Source organism: Rattus rattus, chromosome 11 (assembly GCF_011064425.1).
Source record: "Rattus rattus isolate New Zealand chromosome 11, Rrattus_CSIRO_v1, whole genome shotgun sequence".
Classification (NCBI taxonomy): domain Eukaryota; kingdom Metazoa; phylum Chordata; class Mammalia; order Rodentia; family Muridae; genus Rattus; species Rattus rattus.
In genome coordinates, this window is record NC_046164.1 from 93,442,397 (window position 1) to 93,465,437 (window position 23,041).

The window sequence follows — 23,041 nt, forward strand, 5'->3', positions numbered from 1 at the left end:
CGTCTCAGTAAGGAGCTCCCTGCTTAGCTTGGTTTGGCTGTCGTTAGCCAAGTTTGGCTGGTAAGAGTCTTGTTGGTAAGATGTTCCAATCTACGGCTGAATGTATGCAAACCAACAGTCTCTGGTGGTAACTGCCTTTAGAATCGTTAAGTGAGACTGTTGTGATTACTTAGCCATAGAAAACAATACACTGGCCAGTTTAAAACATGTATTCTGTGTTTGATAGACTCAGATATCTAGCCCTGCCAGGCTTGGAACTCGTGTACCAAGCTAGTCTCAAGTCGCCACCAACCTTCCTGCCTCTGCCTCTCAAGTGCTAGGGTTACAGGTGTGCCGCCATCTCAGGTCTTACTGGTCTCATTCCCCTATTATGGAATGTCCTTGGGTCTTATGTTCTCAATACTGGAAAGTGTGTGCTTTAAGTGTGAACACTTAATTAAAGCAATGCTTCTCATCATACATGACCCTTAAAACAATAATTTAAACTCATGACAGCAAAGTTATACAAAGGCCAAATAAGAGCTGAATTAAGGTGAGTTTTGAGCTTTTTGACACAGTTCTTACCCCATTTAAAGAAGCACTTGCTTTTGAAATTTCAACTCGGTTGGTGAAATCAGATTGTAGGTTTTGATACTGATTTATCAGGTTTGTAATAAGGGTACTGATCAAACTGGCACAGTTTGCTTCTGAAAATACTTGACTTTGAACCTGGAAAAGAACTCACGTCCATGAATGTGTACAAATACTAAAATCAAGACCAGCAATAACAGCCACACATAATTACACAGAAATGACATTTCAGAAGAACTACATACATACCTTTAGAAGGAAATGTGTCATGAACGTGTAGACAATATTGTTGTTTAGAAAAGTTCTTTCATCCATTAGGATACATTTAATGTACTCTGCAAAAACAGGATCCTCACACAGAAGCTTGACGCAGTTTCTCGACATAGCTGACTGCAGTGAGGAGAAGAAGCACTGCGGTTAGCAGCTGGGGACCTCAGTTTAGCAGGTAGAGCTAGAGGAAGGCAATGGCAAAGCCCAGCACATGTGTTCATCTGTGTACATATGTGTCTATCCCATGTCCACAGAGGTCAGAAGAGGGTGTTAGATACCCCACTGACTAGACTGCAGACTGTTAGCAGCCATGTGGGTGCTGGGAATCAAACCTGGGTCCTTTGGAAGAGCAGCCAGTGCCCTACAGCCCTGTCAACACATACTTTAAAAGAAGTGTACCCTTATTACCCAGCACTGAGTTAACAAGGATTGGAAGCAAGCCTTACAGCACAGGATATGATTGTTGTAAGGGGACAATCAATGGGTAAACTAATAGATAGCCGACCTCATACAGACCAAGAAAAGACAAATTCTAAGAAGAAATAAAATACGTCTGCTAGGAAGTTAACTTAAGTTTACTATTGGATCTCATTTTGTCATTTGTCTCACATAGATTTTTGGGATCTCAATGTTTGGAAGTTCTACTAAAATCTGACTTTTCTGTTTTGCTGTAAGTTAAACACAAGTAGTATGTCTTTCAACAGACATTCCATCTACATTACATATATGGATGTATGTATCACATGAGTAAACAAGGATTTAGACATATGCATTTATTAACATGTTTTGGTGAGTAAGTTCAAGGCCATTCTAGAATTTAGGAATAGAATAAGGCGGGCTCTTTTTAGACCCGTAATGCTGGAGGTTGGGGAAGATGGCTTGGCAGTTAAAAGCTGCTTTGCCAGAGGATTTTGGTTTAATTCTGGGCACCAGCATGGCAGCCTACAACCATCTGTAACTGTCCAGTCTCAGAGGATACAGTGCTCTCTTCTACTCTTGAGGGTGAGGGCACTGTATGCACACGGTATGGTATGTAGACAAGACGCCCAATTATATAATTTAAAAAATTCAGACCACTGGTGATACCTTTATCAATGAAAAGATCAATAGTAGTGACAGAAAGGGGAAAGCAGAAATCTGCTCCAATTTATTGAACAGATGACTCAGTTCCAAGTCAACCAGTGCACCCTTAATCCTAGCATTCCTGAGACAGAGGCTGGAGTCCTAGCATCTCCGAGTTCGAGGCCACCCTGGTCAATACAGTGAGTTCTAGACAGCGAGAAGTACAAAGAGACCGTGCCTCAAAAATAAAGTAAACCAGTAAGTTATTTGTTGTGTGCCCATCACATCAGCTGATTAGGATCAATGCCTTCTGAAGACTCATAGCATTCTTCCCTGTAACATTTGTTGTAGTAATAGTTCAGCCTTTTACTTAGTAGTTACAATAAACGCTACTGTAGAAACTAACACTCTTCAGGGTACAGGTGATGCCATAGTCTTAGAGTTTAGGGCATGTAATAACTACTACAGCGGCACAACATGCTCAACATGTAAGGAGATGTGCCCACCGCTGCCCTATAGGACAATGGGCACTGTATTGAGTTTTACCTAGGGAAGGGTCAGTCTTTCCTCTGGCAGAGGGAAGACACAACTAGGAGAAATCAAACAGTTGTGTTTGTGGAGATCCTTTGGTTCAAATCCAAAGAATGAGACACACCTTACATTAGACTAACCGGGCTTCTGGATCCTTCACAACTCTCCAGCACCTTACATACATTACTTATTTACTATGGGCCAGCTTTAAGAACTTGACTTTTTCTTTCCTGAGGCAGGGTCCTGTTATGTAGCCCAGGTTAATCTTGTATCTGTGACTATCTTCCTGCTCCAGCATGGGCTGGGATTGCAGTTATAAGGATGCATACCATACCTGGCTAGGAGCTGACTCTTTGAAGTGTAAAGTGAGTAAGGTAGCCTTTTCTGCTGTTTGGTTTTAGCTAGAGACAGGTAGAGCTAAAGGCCAAGCAACACTGTTTCTGTTGGAGGTTTCAGTGGTGAGAGGAAGAGACACTTGGGTGGGGGGAGCACTGGGAAGGCTCTGAGCTTGCTTTCTCCAGTACTTCTGCAGCTTAGACTTGCTGCTTCTGAGCTACACATGAGAAGTCACAGACTATCATCTAAAGAATCATTTACTTTACCTGAGTCTGGCATAGCTCAGTCCAAAGTTTGGGGAACAGTGCAAGATGAAGTGGCAAGCCTTCATAGGCAACCAGGACACCTGATATTTGAAAAGAACAAAACATCGTAATAGGTTATATGTCATACTGCTGACTTACTGAACGGCAGACATACTGTTAACTATCTCTGTATCTCTGGTTTGAATTGCATCCTGCTGGCATTGCATAGAAAATACACAACGATACTTACAGGAGAACTCATTTCAATGTTTTAAGCAGTGCAACAATTTAAAGTGTGGAGTTGTGGTTTTATTCATACAACCTTGAACCTCATTCCCAGAGGGGTCTAAGACAACTTCAACCAGCTGTTTGCATCTGAGTACTGGTCTGTATCAGGGAGATTAAAGTAACTGCAGTGGTTTTCAGAGCTTCTTGGAAAGGAGACGCTGCATATTAGAGACTCTGCAGAGTTGTTGGGCTTCAGAAGGGCCGGAGAGAAGGAAGGAGAACTACAGTCCAGGGCACTCCACTTCCTCCTCTTTGGTTCTCTGTGTACTTAAGTAAATACTGCTGTGAACCTACTACTGCCTCTTGCCTCGTCCTCAGGATGTCTGGAGAGATCAGACAGGACTGTCAGTGACTGCTGCCTAGGACCGTCCTCTGCTTGTGTGTGCTTCTGATTGTATGTATGTGTGTGTCTTCCTGGGGTTTGAAACCAGGGGCTCAGGCACATAAGCTACAATAAGTACTTTACCACTGAGCTACAGTCCAAGTTCTGGACCCCCAATTTTGTCTTCTAGATGTTACACAGATGTTCACTCTGTTCCTCTATCCCTCCACCTTCTTGCCTCTCTCACAAAAAGCTGCAATGTCGGCTCCCTTCATAAAAGTCCTATTGACCCTCTTTTACATCTCTTTACCTTCCAGTTAAAGAGTATGGGTTGGATTGGGAGTGGCGAGCAGACAGTAAGTCTGGGCCTTGTGGCCACAGGATGCCTACTGCAGAGCCTGAAGTCTTTGAAGGCAGCACCCAATGGCAAAGAGGGCAGCAAATGACCAGGGATGGCTGGCTCCAATCACAACTTCACACATACTAAAATCTGAATCACAATTTTCATGTGTCACAAAACAGTCTATTCTAACTTTAATGTACAAATAGGAACCCTACTCTTAGCAGGCTGCTGCTAGCTTTTTAAGAACTCCTAGTAGGTAGATTGTGGTGTGCCAGTTCTTGGCCAAGACCAAGGCTTTGAGATCTTTCAATAGCAGATCACACACTTAGTGATATCTTTTAGAATTAAGCTTATTAATTAGTCCTCTGTAAAGACATTTGTTATCATTTATTCCAACCTAGTCTGGATTACGCTGGACGCATTTATCCACAATAACACGTGTAAACGAACCATCAAACTAGTGACTACAGGAAATGGTTTCAATAGTCACATTTTCTTTAGTTGTAACTGACCATGAAATAAGGGTTGAGAAAATATGGCCGTGGGGTCAAGCCTATGCTACCTGTTTTATGACTAGGTGAGTTACGAATAGCCTTTACTTTGTATTTAACTATGACTCCATGGTTTCTTGATACAAAGCCCAAGCTGGTCTTGAAACCCACAATTCTTGTCTCTGCCTCAAAGGTGTGGGATTATAAGTGTTGAACTCCTAGACCTGGGAGTTGTTATATTTTCAAGGATCAATAAAGACAAAAACATTAAAATAAACAACGATGGCAACAAGCCAAAGAACAAGTGACCTGTTACTAGTAACCAGGTTTCCGTTCTGCCAGTCAGTCTCCGACTGCTGACTGGATATAAACTCTCGTGGAAAGTCTGCATCAGCACTGATGTTGTTAACTTTTTCTTTCCTCAACAATTCTCCCTCAAAGTAGAGCAGTCCCTTATGCTTAGCTTTCAACAGCTCCAGAGAATCAGCATCAAGTGCCACAGCAAACATCCTGTACGTGTCTTTATGATCTAAAGCCCGCCTTTTAAAACATCCTCTACGTGTCTTTGTGATCTAAAACCCGCCTTTTAAAACATGGAGAAAAAGAAACGTTTACTGGCACCTACTTTATTAGGCATGAAAAATAAATTCATTAAAATTTCACAGGTTTGGGGAGTATTATTCAGTCCTCATTTACTTCCTGAGACAGGTTCCAGTAAAACCACGCCTGGTCTGAGTTACATGAGTCCCAGCTATCTAACCTCAATGCCCGTGTCTTTCCAATAATCTACTTGCTCCCGTCCTCCGAGCCATTGTTTTCTTAGTGTCTTGCCCACCACACTTTGTACAGGGATCAGCCCGGGGCCTTGGGCAAGCTGAATGGAATGCTCTTCCGTGGAGCTCCTCAGGCATGACAGCTCAGTCATCAGTGAACTCTGGACATTATGCCAGCCAGTGTTGGGACATGAAGCCACCTTCCAGCCCTTCCAACTCCCTCTCAAGCTGCTTCCTCTGGAAAGAAGGTTGCTCCTTCAAAGCAACAGCGTTTCTGAAACTTCTCAAAGCCAACACTGTCTTAACTCTATCTCCGTCTCACTGACCGGGTACAACCCACATGGAGAAACAGTCACCACACACCTGAGACTGTAGAAGCCGCTATGTGGTCTGTCAGGAAAACCCTTCAAGTTGCTTTTGTAGGGAAAATGGTATGATTGTTGTGAGGTTAAAATATTTCATAGTCACAATTTCTTCTATAGCAGTGTCATTCCCACCCATGGTCATCTAGGGAAGCAGTGGCATCAATAGAAGCCACAATCAAGACACCTTAGGCAAAGAATACCAGTTCTCTGACAGAGCTCCTGTTCTCACTCCACACCCACTAAGTAACCTCCTGCAGCTCTCCTGCCGGCTACTGAGCTGGAGTCGCCAGCCAGCCACATGGGTCCTCTGGAGATGAGCAGGCTGGCACGCAGTTAGGCTGTCTCCTACGTCATCACTGTGTGCAGCTCATGTGGATTTCCTCCTACTTGGCTGGAAAAGCCGTGTCTGCATTAACTGTCAGGGTCTGCAGTGTCTGAAATACACTCACCCAATAACTCACTAAACCTTCAAGAGAAGCAGGCGTCGGAGTGTGCTTTCTGTATCTGCATGTCATGAAATCCTATGTTTATTAAGGAAAATTCATTTTAGGGGAGAGACGGCTTAGCAGTTCAGAGCACTTTGCTCGTACAGAGGACTAGGGTTTAACTCTCAGTACAAACAGAGGCTCACAAGCTCCTGTAACTCTAGTCCCAGGCTGTCCTCTGGCTCCTCCAGACAGCAGAAACACATGGTGTACAGAAACATATGCAGGCCAACACTCACGCACATCAATAAAATAAACCATCTTTAAACAGTGTATAGCAGCACGCCTGGCCTTTAAACCAACCAGTCTGAGCTGGGTGTGGTGGCACTCCTGGAACTGCAGCAAGTACGCCTCTGCGGAGAAGCCAGCCTGGTCTACTCTGAAGTCCTGGATAGCCAGAGCTGTACAGTGAGACCCTGTCTTAAAACTACTTTTGTTTTATGGGTATATGATACTTGTAAAAACATCTTTTCTTAACACATTCAGACAAATTTCATAAATAATGTTAAATGCTGAAGGCACAAGACTCTGGTTTCGTCATTAAAAATGAAAATGTTAATGATCTAAAAGAAATGCAGGAACAAAAATGAAGCAGAGACTGAAGGAAAGGCTGTCTAGTGACGGATCCACCCCATGGGCAGGCACCAAACCCTGACACTTATTACTGATGTCACTATTACTGATGTCATGAGGCTCTACCAGCAGCTGACTGAGATGGATGCAGACAGGTAAGGGACCCCTATGGGAGAGTTGGGGAAAAGACGGAAGGAACTGAAGGGGATGGCCACCCCACAGGAAGACCAACAGTGTCAACTAACCTGGACCCCAGGGAGTTCCCAGAGACTAAGCCACCAACCAATGAGCACACATGGGCTGGTCCACAGGCCTCAGTACAGATGTAGCCAAGGACCGACTGCCTTGTCTGGCCTCAGTGGAAGAGGATGTGCCTAATCCTGTAGACATGATGCCCCAGAGAAGGGACATGCTTGGGGGTTGGGGTTGGGGAGTACCCTCTCAGAGGTGAGGTGAAAGAAAGGGGGAATAGGGTACAGAACTCTGGGAGCAGGGTGTGTGTGCGAACATTTGGTATGTAAATAAATTAAATAATCAATTTTTAAAAGTAAAAAAATAAAATCCGAAAAAATAAAATGTAAATAAAGTTGAAATTTAAGGATTTAACCTGTACCTGACCATTCTACTATTCATTTTGGGGAGGGGAGGTGGGGAGAGTAATTATAACTTGCAATACCATTTTCTATATTCCTCTAAGAATTCTAATCACAAGCTGGACATGGCCAAGGATTACCCCTGTAGTAAGGAAGCAATGAAAAGCAGATCTCTTAGGTTAAGCCAGTCCAGTCTCCAGTGGTAAGGCGGGCAGGGCTACATAGAAATACCCTGTCTCAAAAAGCAAACGGCCGGGGTTGGGGATTTAGCTCAGTGGTAGAGCACTTGCCTAGGAAGCGCAAGGCCCTGGGTTCGGTCCCCAGCTCCGGAAAAAAAAGAACCAAAAAAAAAAAAAAAAAGCAAACGGCCAACCACAGGATTTCACTACAAATAATTTCCCCTGTACAGGTATGCATATAAAAGCACTCCGTGATCTTACCTCACATAATGACAGCATTATTCTCTTGGCTTTTTGTTTGTTCATCTTGATAGTGTCTCACTGTGTAGCCCTGGCTATCCTGGAACTCACTATGTGGACCAGGCTGCCTGTGGACTCAGAGGCCAGCTGGTCTGTTTCTCTAGTGCTGGTATTAAAGGTGTGCACAACCACAGGGGCCTTATACTGGTTACTGTGGTAGTACTTGCCCTCTGTGTGGCTGGGGTAGTAATCTTTGTGCTGCTCCCTCACCTGCTGGAGGACGGCGCTGCACACTGTCAACTCCATCTTCGGGGAGTTTTTCTTCCCCATGTAACTCATGAGATGTTACCATGTTTGTTTTGAGGGCTATATAATACCAATGAAATGTCTTACTGGGTGGATATTTTTTATTTCAATTCATATACACTATGAATAAAGTGAAAATGAACATCCTGTGTGTTGTCTTCCATTTTTATGAGAACAGAGCAAATCTCTGTATCCACTCTGCTCAGCACAAGGAAAGTACACACTAAGTTTTAACGGACAGTGCCAAACTGCCTCCCAAAATCGACAGTGTTCCATTCATTGGCTCTTTTCTCTTCATATCTGAAGAATGGGCACAGCCAAAGTGTGTTCTTCCCCTAATCCACTCTCTCAGGTTAAGCCATCGTTTGTTTTTCTATTAACGAGGCCACTCCTTACACGGTTAATGAACACTGTGTGTGGGGATGACAAAACTATTCTTGCAGGGACTTTGTTTAGTTTTCATTTAATCAGAGCCCAAAAACATCTTGTGTATTGGAAGCTACTTATCTGCTTAGTCTGCCAACAATTTCCCATTAGTGCTCTGTGATCTCTGGTTTTGATTTGGTTTTGGTTTTGACAGGGCTTTACCAGGCAGTGCCGGTTCACCTTCAACTCGTAGATCTGCTGTGCCGCCACAACGCCCCTCCACAACGACCCACCAGCACATGCTTTATGATGTCTTCACAATTTAATAATTTCAATTTTTGTGTAACCAAAGTTATCTTAAGCTAAATATGGCCAGGTTTGTATTTGCACACATGTGTGGTGAGGGTGCACGTGCTTGTGTGGAGGCTGCTAGGCACCCTTTTCTATTGATTGCTCTCTCTTGCTATCCCTGGAATAGGGGCAAAGTGTCAAGCAGCCCAGGCTAGCCTCAAACTCATTATATAGTCAACAACTATCTTGATTGACTTCTTGATCTTTTTTCATTACCCCTCAGTGTATGGCCCACCATGGTGATATAATACCACCTCTACTCTATTAATTGGATATTATCTTTAATTGTCACTAAATATGTGTGTTTGGTCTTTTTTCCCATGGTTTGAACCATTCTAGTTTACAAAATGAAAGAAAAAAAAAAAAAAGGACAAAGACATGAAATTATGGAGCTATTCAGGAGTGTGAGGGATAACTTTGTTTTTTGTTGAAACAATCCAAGCAGGCAGGGAACGCCTAATTCTCTTGCCTTAGCAAGAGTTCTAGCATGAGCACAGGCACAAGCAACCCCATGTTTTGTTCAGTTGCCCATATAAAAACAACAAAGACTTTTCTTCAACTCTGGCAACCCAAGGCACATTTTAAGACAACCTGCCCCATGGTAATCTATGGACTATCTAAATTCAAGACTCAAAGGAGTAAGATATCAGTTTAAACTTACTCCTCAAACCTTGGCATTACTAATGCTCCTCACCATGGCTGTCATCAGCCTAAGTTTTGTTTTCGTAAGCCCTTGCTCAGGTGCCTTTCTTTGGAAACAGTTGTGAAAACTGTCACACTCTGGGCTATCCTATTCCCACACACGGTAGGCTGCCCTTGTCCTAAAGTCTCTATCTAACTGCTAAGTGGATGTCCAGCTTTGCACATTAGCCAAGAATGGACAGAGGAACTTTCCGGTTTTTAATCTACGGTTTGGGTTTAGATCTAGTGGTCTCCTAGCAGCCAGTCAGTGGCTATGTAAATTTAGTCTCACTGGGATTTGGTCACATCTCAAAAGTTCAAGCTAGTGTGGCTGGTGACTGTCACCCTGTGGTAACACAGAGCAGAGCAGCCGACGAGATGTGCATCGCTGTAGACCCCTCCAGGATACAGTGCGGATGGATACAAAGAGCCAACCAATGCAGAATCAACAGTGCTGCATGGTCACTTAGAGGAGTGACGGTGGGTACAGAAAGGTCATGGACGGTGACTTGGTGCGTGACTGTCAAGTGCTAACCTTCTCTCTCACTTTTACTTAGTTATGCTCGTCTTCAGAGGCTGCTTCCCTATGTAGCCCAGACAGATCTTAAATCCATGGCCATCTTCCTGCCACAGCCTCCCGGGGACTGAGAATTCAGACATAAGGGACCACATCAAGTTACCCAGGTCCATTTCTAATTTCCATGCAAGTATATATTTGTGTTGACGGAAGAGACAGTCGAAAGTGGTAGGTCACTCCCTACTTGGTCAAAGCTGTCCCGAGTGTCCAGAGTTATAAATTACATAAGCACAGTTACCTGTGAGTTGCCCAAAGGTCAGCATCTTTGCAAACACCTCCGATCTGAGCATAAAGGCTCCTGAGGATTCTCTTACACCTGATCATTGCTATTGCTAAAGCTTCAGGCTTTTACCAAGTGCTACAACCCAGATGCGTACTTCTGAAACAGACAGTCTGCAGATATCCTTACCGCCCATATCTTGGCATGAGCCACAGATACGTAGGTATAATCATCTAATGGAATAGGAACAGCCTTCGAAATTGAGGATGCTCTCCTCGCTTACCAATAAGGTGACTTTTCTTAAGAGGAGCTATCCCTGACAGCTGTAACCATTTCCTTCTTCCTGGATAATGAAATCTATGACTGGATCCCATCTTTTGCCCTACCTAGAATGGCCAAAACCTTTTCCATAGCCTATTCTTGATCTAAGCGGGTAATTTCCTAGGTATCACTCCCCATGCTCTGAAATGAAATTATAGAGACCAGAGAGAATCCTGCCCCATCCTTGATAAAATTAGAAGGCAGGACATACAGAACTTGAAGAGAGACATCAGACGCTCTCTGAAGTTGTTTCCCCCTATGGGACTCACTGAAGGACTTGTTTTCTCGTGATTGCCTGGCTCCTTTGTTCTTTGTCTTCTCACTTTGAGACTTACCTCCTAGTCACTCCCATGTGCACCTCTGCTTCACTGCCAGGCCCGCTCGGCTTTGCTCGCACCAGCTGCACTGGCACTAACGAGCTCCACTCACCCTGAGATAAGGGCCAGGGAAGTCTGTCTCTAGGCTTTCCCCCAAGCAAGTCAGGCTATTTTGGAATTCTGCTGTGAAGATGGTGGACTTAGGCTCCTAAGTACAAAGTGCTGACCAGCCCTGCTCCACACTCCTTTATAGACCAGAGGAAACTTGGGGCAGAACTATTCAATGGAAACCAGTAAGTTGGTATTTTCTTAATAAAAGTTAAAATATTCCCAAGAATTCTAATTAATATTTTTAAACATTCACTTTAAAAAAGAAAAAATAATAAAGGGATTGTCATGTATTTCCCCTTCCTGAATGGCTAGGGGCTTAAGGAATCCAGCGGCGTTTACTGCTCATCTGTCATACTTACTCAGCTTAACTAACGTCTCAGTAAATTTTTCACAGTTGATTGCAACTCGGCATACTAGGTGGATGAGCTGATGGTAAGAAAAGAAGAAGTCTAGCAGCGTACGATCATAACCGTCATCTTTGCCCTGAAGGTTAAAGATGATAAAACGGTTGCACTTAAATTGTAGAATAAAGAGCATATTTTGTGCAAATGTAATAAGATTAAGTAAAAAGCTAATTAAATCTTTAACTTCTATAAGAATCTAGTTTTAAATTCCAATTTTCTCGGGTGTTAAGATCATAACTGCCCTAGGTTTGATTCCGTGAGCAGGTGCTACCTACCAGCTGTGATTACCCATCATTCCATGACTCCATAGAGGGACAGCACTGAGACGTTAGCATGGCTACGGACATGGCATCAAGGAGACTGACTTACATGTGATTTTGAATGATCTGAAGGTATTTCTATACGGGTAACTATAATATTAATTTTTAATATTTTATCATAGGAGAATTGCTCAAATATACTTAAGATCCAAAAATAGTAGGCAAAAGACAGTGTGAAGGAAGGTGTGGATAAAGAAAGCTAAAGGGGAAAAATATTTTTAAAAAAATGTTAAAGCTAGGGTAAATTATCCTATGTTAACATAGCTTACCGCTATAATTTAGAATTGGCACTATTTTAGAGTAAGTGTTAGAGAGCAGAAGCCAGATGATGACTCTGTCAGTGGCCTGGGCAGTTAAGAAGACTGTGACTACAGGGATGGTAACCGAGGTCTTAATTATGTGGCCAAATTAAAAACATCTCAAGTGCCTAGCTGAACGTTGTAGATTTAAATGCAGGACGTGGCTACGATTTAGCCTGGTGTCACACTAAGGCTTACTGTTAAGCTCTCTTCTTAGCAGAAGGAAGATCTTAAGGACCAGTGCTTGCTGTTGATTTTGCAAATGCCAATCAACACGTAAGAGCGCGTGAAGCGAGACGTCCAAAGGAATCTGATTATTGATCTGATTATTAGCCTTCATGAAACGTTCACATAAACCTAACGGATCCAACCGCCAGGGGGAGCTCAGATTACCTTGTTCTATAGAAATACGATTTTCCTGGCATCCCAACATACCTTACTGGTTTCCACCATTGTGGGCAAGAGGCACATATTGAGTTCAGGGCGCGGAGGCCGAATATTGCTTTTCCCTCCTATTAGCTTGATATTTTCTCGACAAGGGAAATAAGGTCCAAGAGACACTAAGACATTAAAAGTGTACAATAAGAATAAATGGAAAACATAAATCTCCAAGCTTCAGTGTGCAGAATGATACATGTCAACCACATTCAGGGATTATGTTAAATAAATACGTACTTGGTATATTACTGTGATGGTAAGTACAATGGTTGTGCTGTAGGAAGGGAACCAGAGTATGGAGAAAATCATGGGGGCTCAAAAGGACAAGTTCCTTGAGGACATCTGAAAAGTAAAACAGTTTGAGCATTAAACACTGGGGGGGGTTAGATGTACCCACTGCTTCTGAACTCCTAAGTCCTGACGAGGTTCTGGTGTGGTGAGCACCACAAACTGGCGGAGCTCCTAACACAGGGAGAGATGCTCTGATGCCCAACTCAGGATCAAGAGCTATGACAAGCACAGCGGAGGGCCCTTACTTAAGACAAAACATTTAAAACACTATCCTTAGTCCCCCGTTCCCCCTGCTTCCATGTAGACACAGTCCAGTCAAATAGCAATGTTCCATATCATTTATTGCTATAAAGTCCATCACAACAGCTTGGGTCCGAGAAACAGCTGGTAACCTGCAGTCTACTATTCAAAGCTTTGTGATATTGGCTGGACTGATTCTCATCCATTAACCACACAAGAGTCAGTCTCATGATGGGCAATTAGTTGCTTTTGCTATTTTGAGAAATTACGAACAGTTAATAGTCTAATGCTCGCTACTTCAAGCAGTTCCTAAGGTAGTAAAAAACTTCACTCTGTATTTAAAACGAAGATTCTTTTAATAGTTACACATTATCATTTTATAAATGAGTGTTCGCACACAAGTGGGTCTATAGTTACTGAGAAAAAGTTATGAACAGATGAAGTACTTAAAATTTTCAATTAGAAAAATTCAGCAAGACAAAAACAAGCAATCCCTGCTTCCCCCAGCCCCCACCCTGCTCTAGCTCCTGTCTATAGAGCAAGTCACCGTCTGACTTTTGTTTCTTCTTTCCTGGCATCCGCCTCTAAGCAGCACACTCTCATTCTTGTTTTCACGAACTGAGAAGTGTTTTTAAGGCCAACAACCCACAGTGAAAGAACTAACCTTACCCTTACAGGTGACCTCCACTTTGTGGGATCAGAAGATCAGAACTGCAAGAAGCCTACGGACAACTGAAAGAGACCCCAATACTCAACACACGAGTGTGTCAACACTAGCATATTAACAACACACGAGTGTGTCAACACTAGCATATTAACAAAGAAGTTGCCTTTCTTGGGTCCTGCTTGTTTGGGTGAGTTACACAAACAAGTTTCATTGTCTTCCAAACACTGTAAATCTAATATCACAACCTATATAAACAAGACAAAAAGCTAAACAAACCAAAAATTTCAGAAATATTGGTCTACAGTTTTTATTTTTCAAGTAACTTACCAATGCAAGCATTTCGTAATTCTGGAGGGCTGTAGGAGTTAAGAAGGGTTAGAAGTTTATGGGCGAATTCAATTCTCTCCTGCCACTGGATTAGTGCCTGCTTCACATCTGCAAATATAAAAGCAGATATAAATGGGCTTTTGAATAATCACAGGCCCTCATAGTTTTTCTTCTTTCTGTTGTGATACATCAAGAGTTTTGAATTAATTACATAAAACACGTTTTGGTGAAAGCTAAGTGATTAATTTCATGAGATTATCAGATTATTACATTAAACCTACTCTTCTTTTTGGCAGGAGCAGGGTAAGGGTGGAGAGAGACTGGCTCTGCTATATATAGCCCAGGCTGGCCTGGGACTTTATTGCTCTCCTGGGTGACCCTCCTGAGGGTGAGGATTGTGGGTGTATGCTAAACATGTTACATCTTTTCTATTGTAAAAAAAATTACTATTATTTATGCGTGTGTACACTGAGGGTGGAAGAGGACTGAAGACATGTGTCACAGTGCACGTGTAAAAGTAAAGGACCATCTGTGACCCTCCATCTCCCCTCCCACGTTTTGGTGGGTTTCAGAAATCAGACTTAACTCATCATGAATGGGTAGAAAGCACCTTTATCCATTAATCCATGTCAATGACGTGAAACACACTAGATTTCCTAAAGTACTTGGTTTTGTGACAATTATATTCCACTTTTTTGTTGAGATGAGGTCATGAGATCTGCTCTAGGTCTGTCTTAAATTCTAAAGCTCTAGGGCTCTTCCGTCTCAGCTTTTCAAGTCACCAACACTGCAGGTGTTATATAAGGCACTGATACATTTCATTTTCTAGATCATGATGTTCAGGGCTAGTAATAAATATTTTTACACTTACTTCTACTAACACTAAAAATGACCTAATTTGAGCCATGAATGTTAAAACAAACAAACAAACAAACCCAATTTACTATTGTGTGTGGAAGTTTTTCCAATCTCCTAAATCTTGACTCTCATACTATGCTTGCCTACTGGTTTTTTTTTTTTTTTTTTTTTTTTTTGGTTCTTTTTTTTTGAGCTGGGGACCAACCCAGGGCCTTGCACTTCCTAGGCAAGTGCTCACCACTGAGCCAAATCGCCAACCCCTTGCCTATTGTTTTTAAGTAGGTATGAATAAAATCTATAAGAACATTCCACTCCCTCTTTATATTGTGAGATCATGATAAACACTGTACAACACTAACTAGTTCAGGAACCACTTTTGTGAGGCCTTTCATTTGTAAAATAAGTCCCTTAAATGGCAGCAAAATGGTAAAAAGATAAAAACTACATATGACCAAACCTTTTCTCTGGAGATATGGGCGTGTAGACTTCAAAACCGAAAGGAATATTGACAGAAGCTCTGCTAAGTCTCCAGTCACGTGGCAGGCTGTCGCTTCGTGGTACATCATGTGCAGTGTGTTGAAGGACTACAAGGGATTGAGGAAGCAACATTTAAACCTTCAACTTCATGTCTACTTTAGACAAAAAGGAAACTCTTATCTTCTAAAAGGCATTTCCAGACTCAGATTACATGTGCATATACGTATACCAAACAAATGTTCTTGTTTTCTATGTTAGGTTTCCTGTTTAGCTACTTTGTATGTGTGGTGTATGGTAAGTGCATGTATGTGTGTGCATGCATCTGTGTGTGTGCATGTGTCTGTGTGCATTAAAGATGTTTGTCTTGAAAAGATGTGTGTGTGTGTGTGTGTGTGTGTGTGTGCGTGCGTGTGCGCGCGCGCGCGTGCTCACCGGTGTGCCTAGGAAGGGTAGAGGACAATTGGCAGAGCAGGGCTCTCTCCAACCCCTGTGCTGAGGCTTGTGGCTTATTTGTGTGGTCTTGGACAGAGTGGCTTACAGACCCTGGAGCTCGCTCACCTTCCCAGTGCTGTGGTGAGGGCCGGCCCACTGCCTGGCTTTATGTGGGTGCTAGGAGTCAGGTCCTCACGCTTGCAGAGCAGAACTTTATTGACTGGACCACTTCTTTAGACTCCAGTCTTTTTAAAATAAAACAACCTTTATTTTAAAGGTCCTTTACCTTCAGAGCTGTATTTTATGTAAACATTTTAGTGTAAAAAATAATTTAATAATATTTTTTAAAAAATTCCAATTATTGCACTATTTAACCTGTAAACTGGCAGACCAGGAATTACATGATTTGTTAACTGCCACATTCTTTTGCCCAGCACAGTACTTAGCAAAGAGTAGATATTTCAATCAGAGACAAACATTCCTTGTCTTTCAGCTCAGGAAGTAATCTATTTGAATGTTCCCCATGAACCACTGCAAAAGTTCGAAGTCTTCAAAATGTAGTTTCTTATTCTGTTCCTTCTCTATAATACCATTAATGAAACAAAACAAAACCAACAGTATATCTTAAATCATATAGCGCTCTCTGAGTGTTCAATTTTATCTTATCTCCAGCACACATCTAAAGAGTATGATGTATTTCTGGTAGCTTTAAGCCATCTTGCCCTTGTGAACTAGGAATCATGGGAAGAACTGACTGCAGGCATCAGTCTTGTACAACCTCCTCAATGCCTTCTCTTCTGTCTTTATTCCACCAAATAAGAAACTCTTGGGAAATAATGTGCACCCTTGACTACAAAACACATGTATTTCATTTTTATTTACTAAGTAAAATAAATAAAACTAGTTAAATAAACCTAAATATAAAGTGAGGACTAACCTATCTACAACCCTGCACAGACAGTTCAGCTTACACGCCCTATACACATGCAGTAGGAACTCTCGGAAATGAGATGCATTCACAGTAAAAGGCAATCAGGATTTACCTCAGTCATCAGGATTAACCCTCGATTAAATACTACAAGAAGTCTGTCTTCATCAGATTCTAAGAGTATTCTGAAGGCACTAGAAGAAGAAGAGAGTCCAGTCTGAATACAACAGAACAGTCTGGTGACGACAAAGACACAGAAGTCAAATTGGCTTAAGCTCCTGGCTTTCCACCACTATAAAATAAACTGGCTACATCTGTTGTTTCTTAATTTTCAAGAGATTTTATTATGTAGCCTGTATTTTGTGGCAATCCTCCTGGATTAACGTCATAACCTGGAATTACAGCCATGTACACTATTTTCGCGTCTCAAGTCTAGACCACTCTGAATCTCAGACTAACCCAGCAGGTGGCACTCAGGTATGGGACATCTTACTTTTCCACTAGTACCAGTTTGCAAATTTGCCAAAGTTTAAAAAAAAAAAAAATCCTCTGAAAACACAAACATTTCTACTTCTACGTACTCTGGGTTAAGTTCTGTGAAACAGTAAATTATACTATAGTCCAAAAGCACTTCTCAGTTTTGGGAAGAAAGGGTAACATGAAGTGGGGCATGGGAGCCTCACAGGAACAACCCTGAAAACCTTAAGACTAAGTCCTGGTCGCACTGTGACGCACTGCTGTGCTCAGGCTCATCCTGTGAGGTAACGAAGTGCTGCCTGAGAGAGCTGCACACAGACACTTTGACTTCCACTGGGTACTTCTTTCCTTTACTTAACAAGCAGCAAAACTTAAACGGAAAAGCTGCAAACAGTAAACCACGCTGAACTGAATGCCAAACATTTAAGGGAGTTCCTTTAAATGGAATTGGCAAAAAAAAAAAAAAAAAAAAAGCTCATTTCATTTTGTAGACCACTGAAGAGGAAACTCCAAAGCCTTCTGAAAGAGATCGCCTAATCTTTTCTTGGGCTCACTAGTTTAGTATTTAGTGAGTGCATAAAACTGTGCCCACTGTTTTTACGTCCTCTCAGCACTACACATGTTGTGCAAAATTTAATTTCCTTAGGTAAAGAAAGTAAAATAACTGGAAGCAGTTATTGTCTGAGTCCTCAGCCAGTTCTGCAGCTGAGAACAGTTTAGTGCACAGATGCTTCTATTACTTTTGCTAATTCCAAAAAGTCCAATAGCTCTGAGGAAAAATGGAAGAGATATTAATAACATCAGACTCATCTTAAGATGCAAAAGCTGTTTCCCAAGACCTCTAGACTGGAACTACCCAAACGTGGGTCTGAATGAACTGCCACAGACAGAGCCTTCAGACTTCATACATTAAGGTCCCTTTAAATACTGAGAGGACAATACACAAATATAAGCCAACCAAACCAAACCAAAAAATGCACAAACAAACAAGTAACTAGGTAAAGCTGTTCCTTGGTATAGAAGTGTCTGGTGATGACCTTGAGAACTCTGTAAACGAGGAGAGCCAAGCATGCAGCTCAGCTGGCACGGTGCCTGCTGACAGTCGGGAGCCCTGGCTTTGACCCCAACACTACACAAATAGGGCACAGTGGCGTGCAGCTGCAACCCCAGGACACACAATGTTGAGGCAGCACAAGGACCAGAAGGTCAAGGTCACCCTTAGGTCACAGTGCACAGTAAAAGGCCAACCAAAAGGCTACAAAAGACTGTATTTCAAATAATAGTAAAAAAACTTAAAAGAACAAAGTTTTAGTTGTAATAATTTAATAAATTTCTCCTTTAGTGTCAAAAGGAGAGGTCCCATGCTCTTACTTGGAAAACCCACCCAGAAGCCGGTCAGAGAGCCCCCCTCTCACCTTATTAAAGTGGTCCAACAAGAGCGGCCGTCTAAGCAACGCAAGTAACAGCTTATGGTTGTTTTCTTAAACTGTTTAATATCTTCTAACTCTTCTTCTCGCATGTCTGGTCTCTGCGCTATAAACAGCTGCATCAAATTAAACAGTTCTTCCACAGCCTAAGAGAGGCGGAGATAAAGCGGAGATCTTAGCCTCCCCACTCTCAGTGAATGTTCACTAGCCAACTACTCAAGTCATGAATCAATCTACTACTGCAGGAAGCAGGGGCATAGGTCAGTAATCAAATGAACTTACACTTAAATACATTATATACTACCACAAGTGTCTGACCTTTAGTATTACTGCATGACATTGTCACCAATAAAGCTCTTCTCAGAACAGCCACGTAATCAGATTAACCAAATAAAACACTGTATTTCAACTTGTTCATAACTTCGTGCTGGGCAGTACCAGACGATGCCGGAGTGAATGCGAGCTGCACGTGGCTCCTGAGCCCCATGCTGGACGTGCCTGTGTGATCATTACAACTGAAATTCACCAAAACTCTAAATAGACACAAGTCTTAATGCTGCTTACAACACTAGCATTTTAAATTTAAAGGTGCAACTAGTGACAGGCTATACTTACTCTGTTCCCATCCTTTAATAGGTGAGAAACCATTTGTTTGTTTTAAAAACATTTTTATTGAGGGAGAGGGAGCAAGGTACACGTGCATGGAAGTCAGAGGACAGCTTTCAAAAGTCGCTTCTTTCCTTCCACTCTGTGGGTCCCAGGGATAAAGATCAGGTCCTTCATCAATTTGGGCAAATGGCTTTACCCTTGAAAGCATCTCACTTCTCTTAAGGATTTTCAACACTTAAATGAAGCCTGAATGAATTAAAGCTGTTTCTGAGATACACCTTGTACCAACATTTAAAACATTATTCTAAATTAATGGTTAGTGATAAAATATGGGAAATAATATTTAATAAAATCCTTATTGTAGTTTTATAAATTAGTTTACTTACATAAATATGAAGCAACAGTTGAGTTTTAACATAGCTACTAATAAATTAAAATGTGCAACTATAAATTTTTACACCACAATTTTCATGAACGTTCCTAATAGTTAAGTTCTACCACAAAGAAAGAAAGAAAGAGAGAAAGAGAGAGGGGGGGGGCCGAGGGAGGGAGGGAGGGAGGGAGGGAGGGAGTGAGTGGAGAGGGGAGGGGAGGGGAGGTCAGAGAAGAGAAGAAGGAAAAGCCCCTCTCCATCTGACTGAAGAACCAGCTCACAGAGACAGGCAACTCACACCTGGTTTACATGACTCCAGGCACCATGGTGACTGAGCTAAATGTCACTCATGTGAGCTGTGATGAAAACTACTAGAAATGATGCTATCACGAACCCTTCAGCCTCTGACAGACACTCATAATCTCTCTTCTCCATTTTCCAGCCTTAGCTTTGAAATCTCTGGTACTGAATGATGTTTCCTTTTTCCATTACGAGTACTCTAATTTTCTGAATTGAAAATTATGCTATTCTGTCTGGGTAAGAAAATCTAAACGTACTATACAGCAAATAAGAACAGTTTAACCTAATGAAGGACAGTCCACTTTGAAATTATACTCCATAAAGCTGCCGTGATCTCTTCAGTAGGTACACACTGCAGATGCAATTTACAAAGCATGAATCCGGGTCGGCAGTATCTGCACGCATGGCCGAGCCCCTGGTCTGTTCCCCAACAGTGACAAACCAAAGTTAAAGCAGGAAAACTATGTGGTATGTGCCACAGGTAACAGAACTTTAATATTAGCATAAGAAAATATAATCACTTATTTTATAGATTATATGAGGGTATCTAAGAAAGCAAACCTTTTACATCCTTACACATGGCTGAGATGGGTCTGGAGAGATGGTACAGAGGTTAAGGCACTAGGTTTGATTCCCCAGCATCCACACGGCAGCTTGGGATCATCTACAACTCCAGGACCAGGAAATTCTACCCCTCAGAAATTGGCCTCAGTGGGCATCAGAACTACATGTGTAGCACAGACAAAACTCCCATACACATAAAATACAGTTTTAAAGAAAAATATTTAGAGAAAGAAACAAGGTTGGGAGGGAGTGCCTGTCGTGAACAGGGGCCTGGGTACAGACCCAGCGCTGAAAGCTAGGTAGGGAGTGGGTAACCAGACCACTCTACAGCTTGCCATTTCTTAAAAGAAAGGAAACGTACTGCTAACCATGTACAGGAAACAGATACTAAAAGTATGAACTGTACTTACTCCAGGGTACTGGCTGGCGTGCGGTGTGAGGTTCTTAAAGGCCCACTGGATGTTCTGATGAGAAGCTAGCTGTCTAGTAAATGCAGGTGACTGCTCACAGCAGAGCCTCAGAATGCCATAGTAGGCAGGCAGCATCCCACGGTTAAAAAGCACCACATCCTGATCGTCATGGTCAGCAAGGATGTAATTGAAGGCAATGTTCTTGGTTACCACTGGGTTCTGAACAATAAGGCGGATATTCTCTGGACAGTCAGCACACACATTGTACCAGAACGAAAGCAAAGCCTGCTTATTGTGATTTGTAGCTATTGCTGGCTCAGACAGTTTAGGCTGGAAAAGGTTCCACAAATCCATGAAATATGTGGAAAACATCAGCTTCTCAGTTTTGGAAATTAAACAGTAAGTCATAAAGCTAAGATAGGGCACTAGCTTTGTAGTGCCGTGAACAGCAGCATCAACATAAAGTTTGGCTCTTGAGAGCAAACCAAGGAGCACGTTGTAGACCTGATGTAGGACTACTGTTGTGTCAGGACTGAGTGGAAGGTCACGGGTTGGGATGTGCAAAGACCTTGTTGACCGGAACATCTGGCGGAATGAATTGCTTGGTATAAGGGACACCAGAAGATAAGCTGCAGCTATAAAATGTAAAACAGAACTGTCAGATCCTGGAGCGACTTCCGTAAACTGAAGAGCACTTATTACACACAAAACCACTCTTCCCTTGATTAATAGAAATGATTAAGAATTAAGGGACATGACATCTTTCGGATATCCTTCCGATTACCTGTTGTCCAGAAGAAGGGTTCCCAAAGGACCATAGGGAAACTCTCCACTCTCCACTGCCGTGTCTAAGTGGCAACAACAACCACCAGACTCTCCTGACACTCAAGCTCGCCTTCAACTCCTAACCTCTCCTCCCAAGCACTGGCATCAAAACTAGTTTTCAAGCCTATTATGTTCAGTTTTTCCACAATGTAGAATTTTCCCACCTCAGAATTTATTTTTTCTGAAGAAATAGTATGATTTAGCAAAGAGAAAAAAAATTAGAATAAAACGGCTTACAAAAAGCACTTGAAACCATTGAATCATTTAATATTTTTGCAATGATTTAAAGATAATGCCATATAACATACGTAAGTTATAAATATATAAGAATACATATATACCACCGACACAGTATGTAACTTTTGAGGGTCCCATCCCTTTTTGGAGGGAGATGTGTTACCATGTGTACCGGCCCAGGCTGTTTCCAATCTCCCCATGGTGTGTCAAGTGCTAGGAATAAAGATACTACTAGCTTGAAGCCTTTCAAAAGCCTAAGGCAACTCTCTCAGGAGGGAAACTGCTTCTCAATAAAGCTGTTTGCCCGTCTATCTTACAAAAAAAAAAAAAAAAATCTGCTAAAGGCTATTCTAAGGGTCAAAGAGATGGCCCAGAGGTTAAGAGCACTGACTGCTCTTCCAGAGGTTCTGAGTCCAATTCCCAGCAGCTACATGGTAGCTCACAACCATCTGTAATGGGGTCGATGCCCTTTTCTAGTGTGCCTGAAGACAGCTACAGTTTACTTATTTATGATAAATAAATAAATCTTAAAAAAAAGAAAGATATTCGAAGAGAATCCCGCCTTTTGCATGCCATTAAGCTTATGATTACTACCGCTCTGCTGCTGTGACTTATGAGATGAGTCCATTTGCATAAGCTAAAACCTGAGCTGGACACCAGGTCTTTTTTCATACTAGGAAACTTGGAATAAATTTACTTCAAATAAGTCTTTGATTTGGGGGGAGGGGGAAAGGTGGGGTGGCTGTGCATTTCAGGACTAGGTTTCTTCATGTATCCCTGGCTGTCCTGGAACTCACTGTATAGAGACCAGGCTGGCTTCAAACTCAGAGACTCGCCTGCCTCTGCCTGCCGAGTGGGGGGATGAGTGGTGGGGTTAAAGGCGTGCACTACCACACCTGGCTACAATAGATCTAAAAATGTCTTAAACTTTGTTTATTTATATATTTTATGTGTGAGTGCTCTGTGTGCACGTAGGCCTGCATGCCAGAAGAGGTGATCAGACACCCTTTTAGAGGGTAGTGAGCTGCATGTGGCTGCTGGGACCTGAACTCAGAACCTCTGGAAGAGCACGGCTGAGCCTTTTGCCAGTCTCTTTCGTGGTGTTTTGTTCTGAGACAGGATCTCACTATGAGGCTCTGGCTGGCCTGAAACCATGATGTAGATCAGGCTGGACGTGAATTTAGACCTGTGCCTGCCTCTGATTCCCAAGGGCTGATACTCC

The 23,041-nt window shown here is 42.3% G+C and overlaps 1 protein-coding gene across 1 annotated transcript in view; it reads right to left on the bottom strand.

Annotated features, from left to right (window-relative positions):
• Usp34 (ubiquitin specific peptidase 34) overlaps nt 1-23,041 on the bottom strand; it is a 188,289-nt gene that overhangs the window by 1,907 nt on the left and 163,341 nt on the right. Inside the window, exons 68-78 of the mRNA XM_032915874.1 lie at nt 20,758-21,392; nt 18,490-18,647; nt 16,713-16,791; nt 15,218-15,344; nt 13,903-14,010; nt 12,615-12,719; nt 12,375-12,499; nt 11,276-11,399; nt 3,036-3,115; nt 820-960; nt 565-708 (exon numbers count right to left, since the gene is read on the bottom strand). Coding sequence (XP_032771765.1) covers nt 565-708; nt 820-960; nt 3,036-3,115; nt 11,276-11,399; nt 12,375-12,499; nt 12,615-12,719; nt 13,903-14,010; nt 15,218-15,344; nt 16,713-16,791; nt 18,490-18,647; nt 20,758-21,392 — 1,826 coding nt within the window. The remainder of the gene's footprint in view (nt 1-564; nt 709-819; nt 961-3,035; nt 3,116-11,275; nt 11,400-12,374; nt 12,500-12,614; nt 12,720-13,902; nt 14,011-15,217; nt 15,345-16,712; nt 16,792-18,489; nt 18,648-20,757; nt 21,393-23,041) is intronic.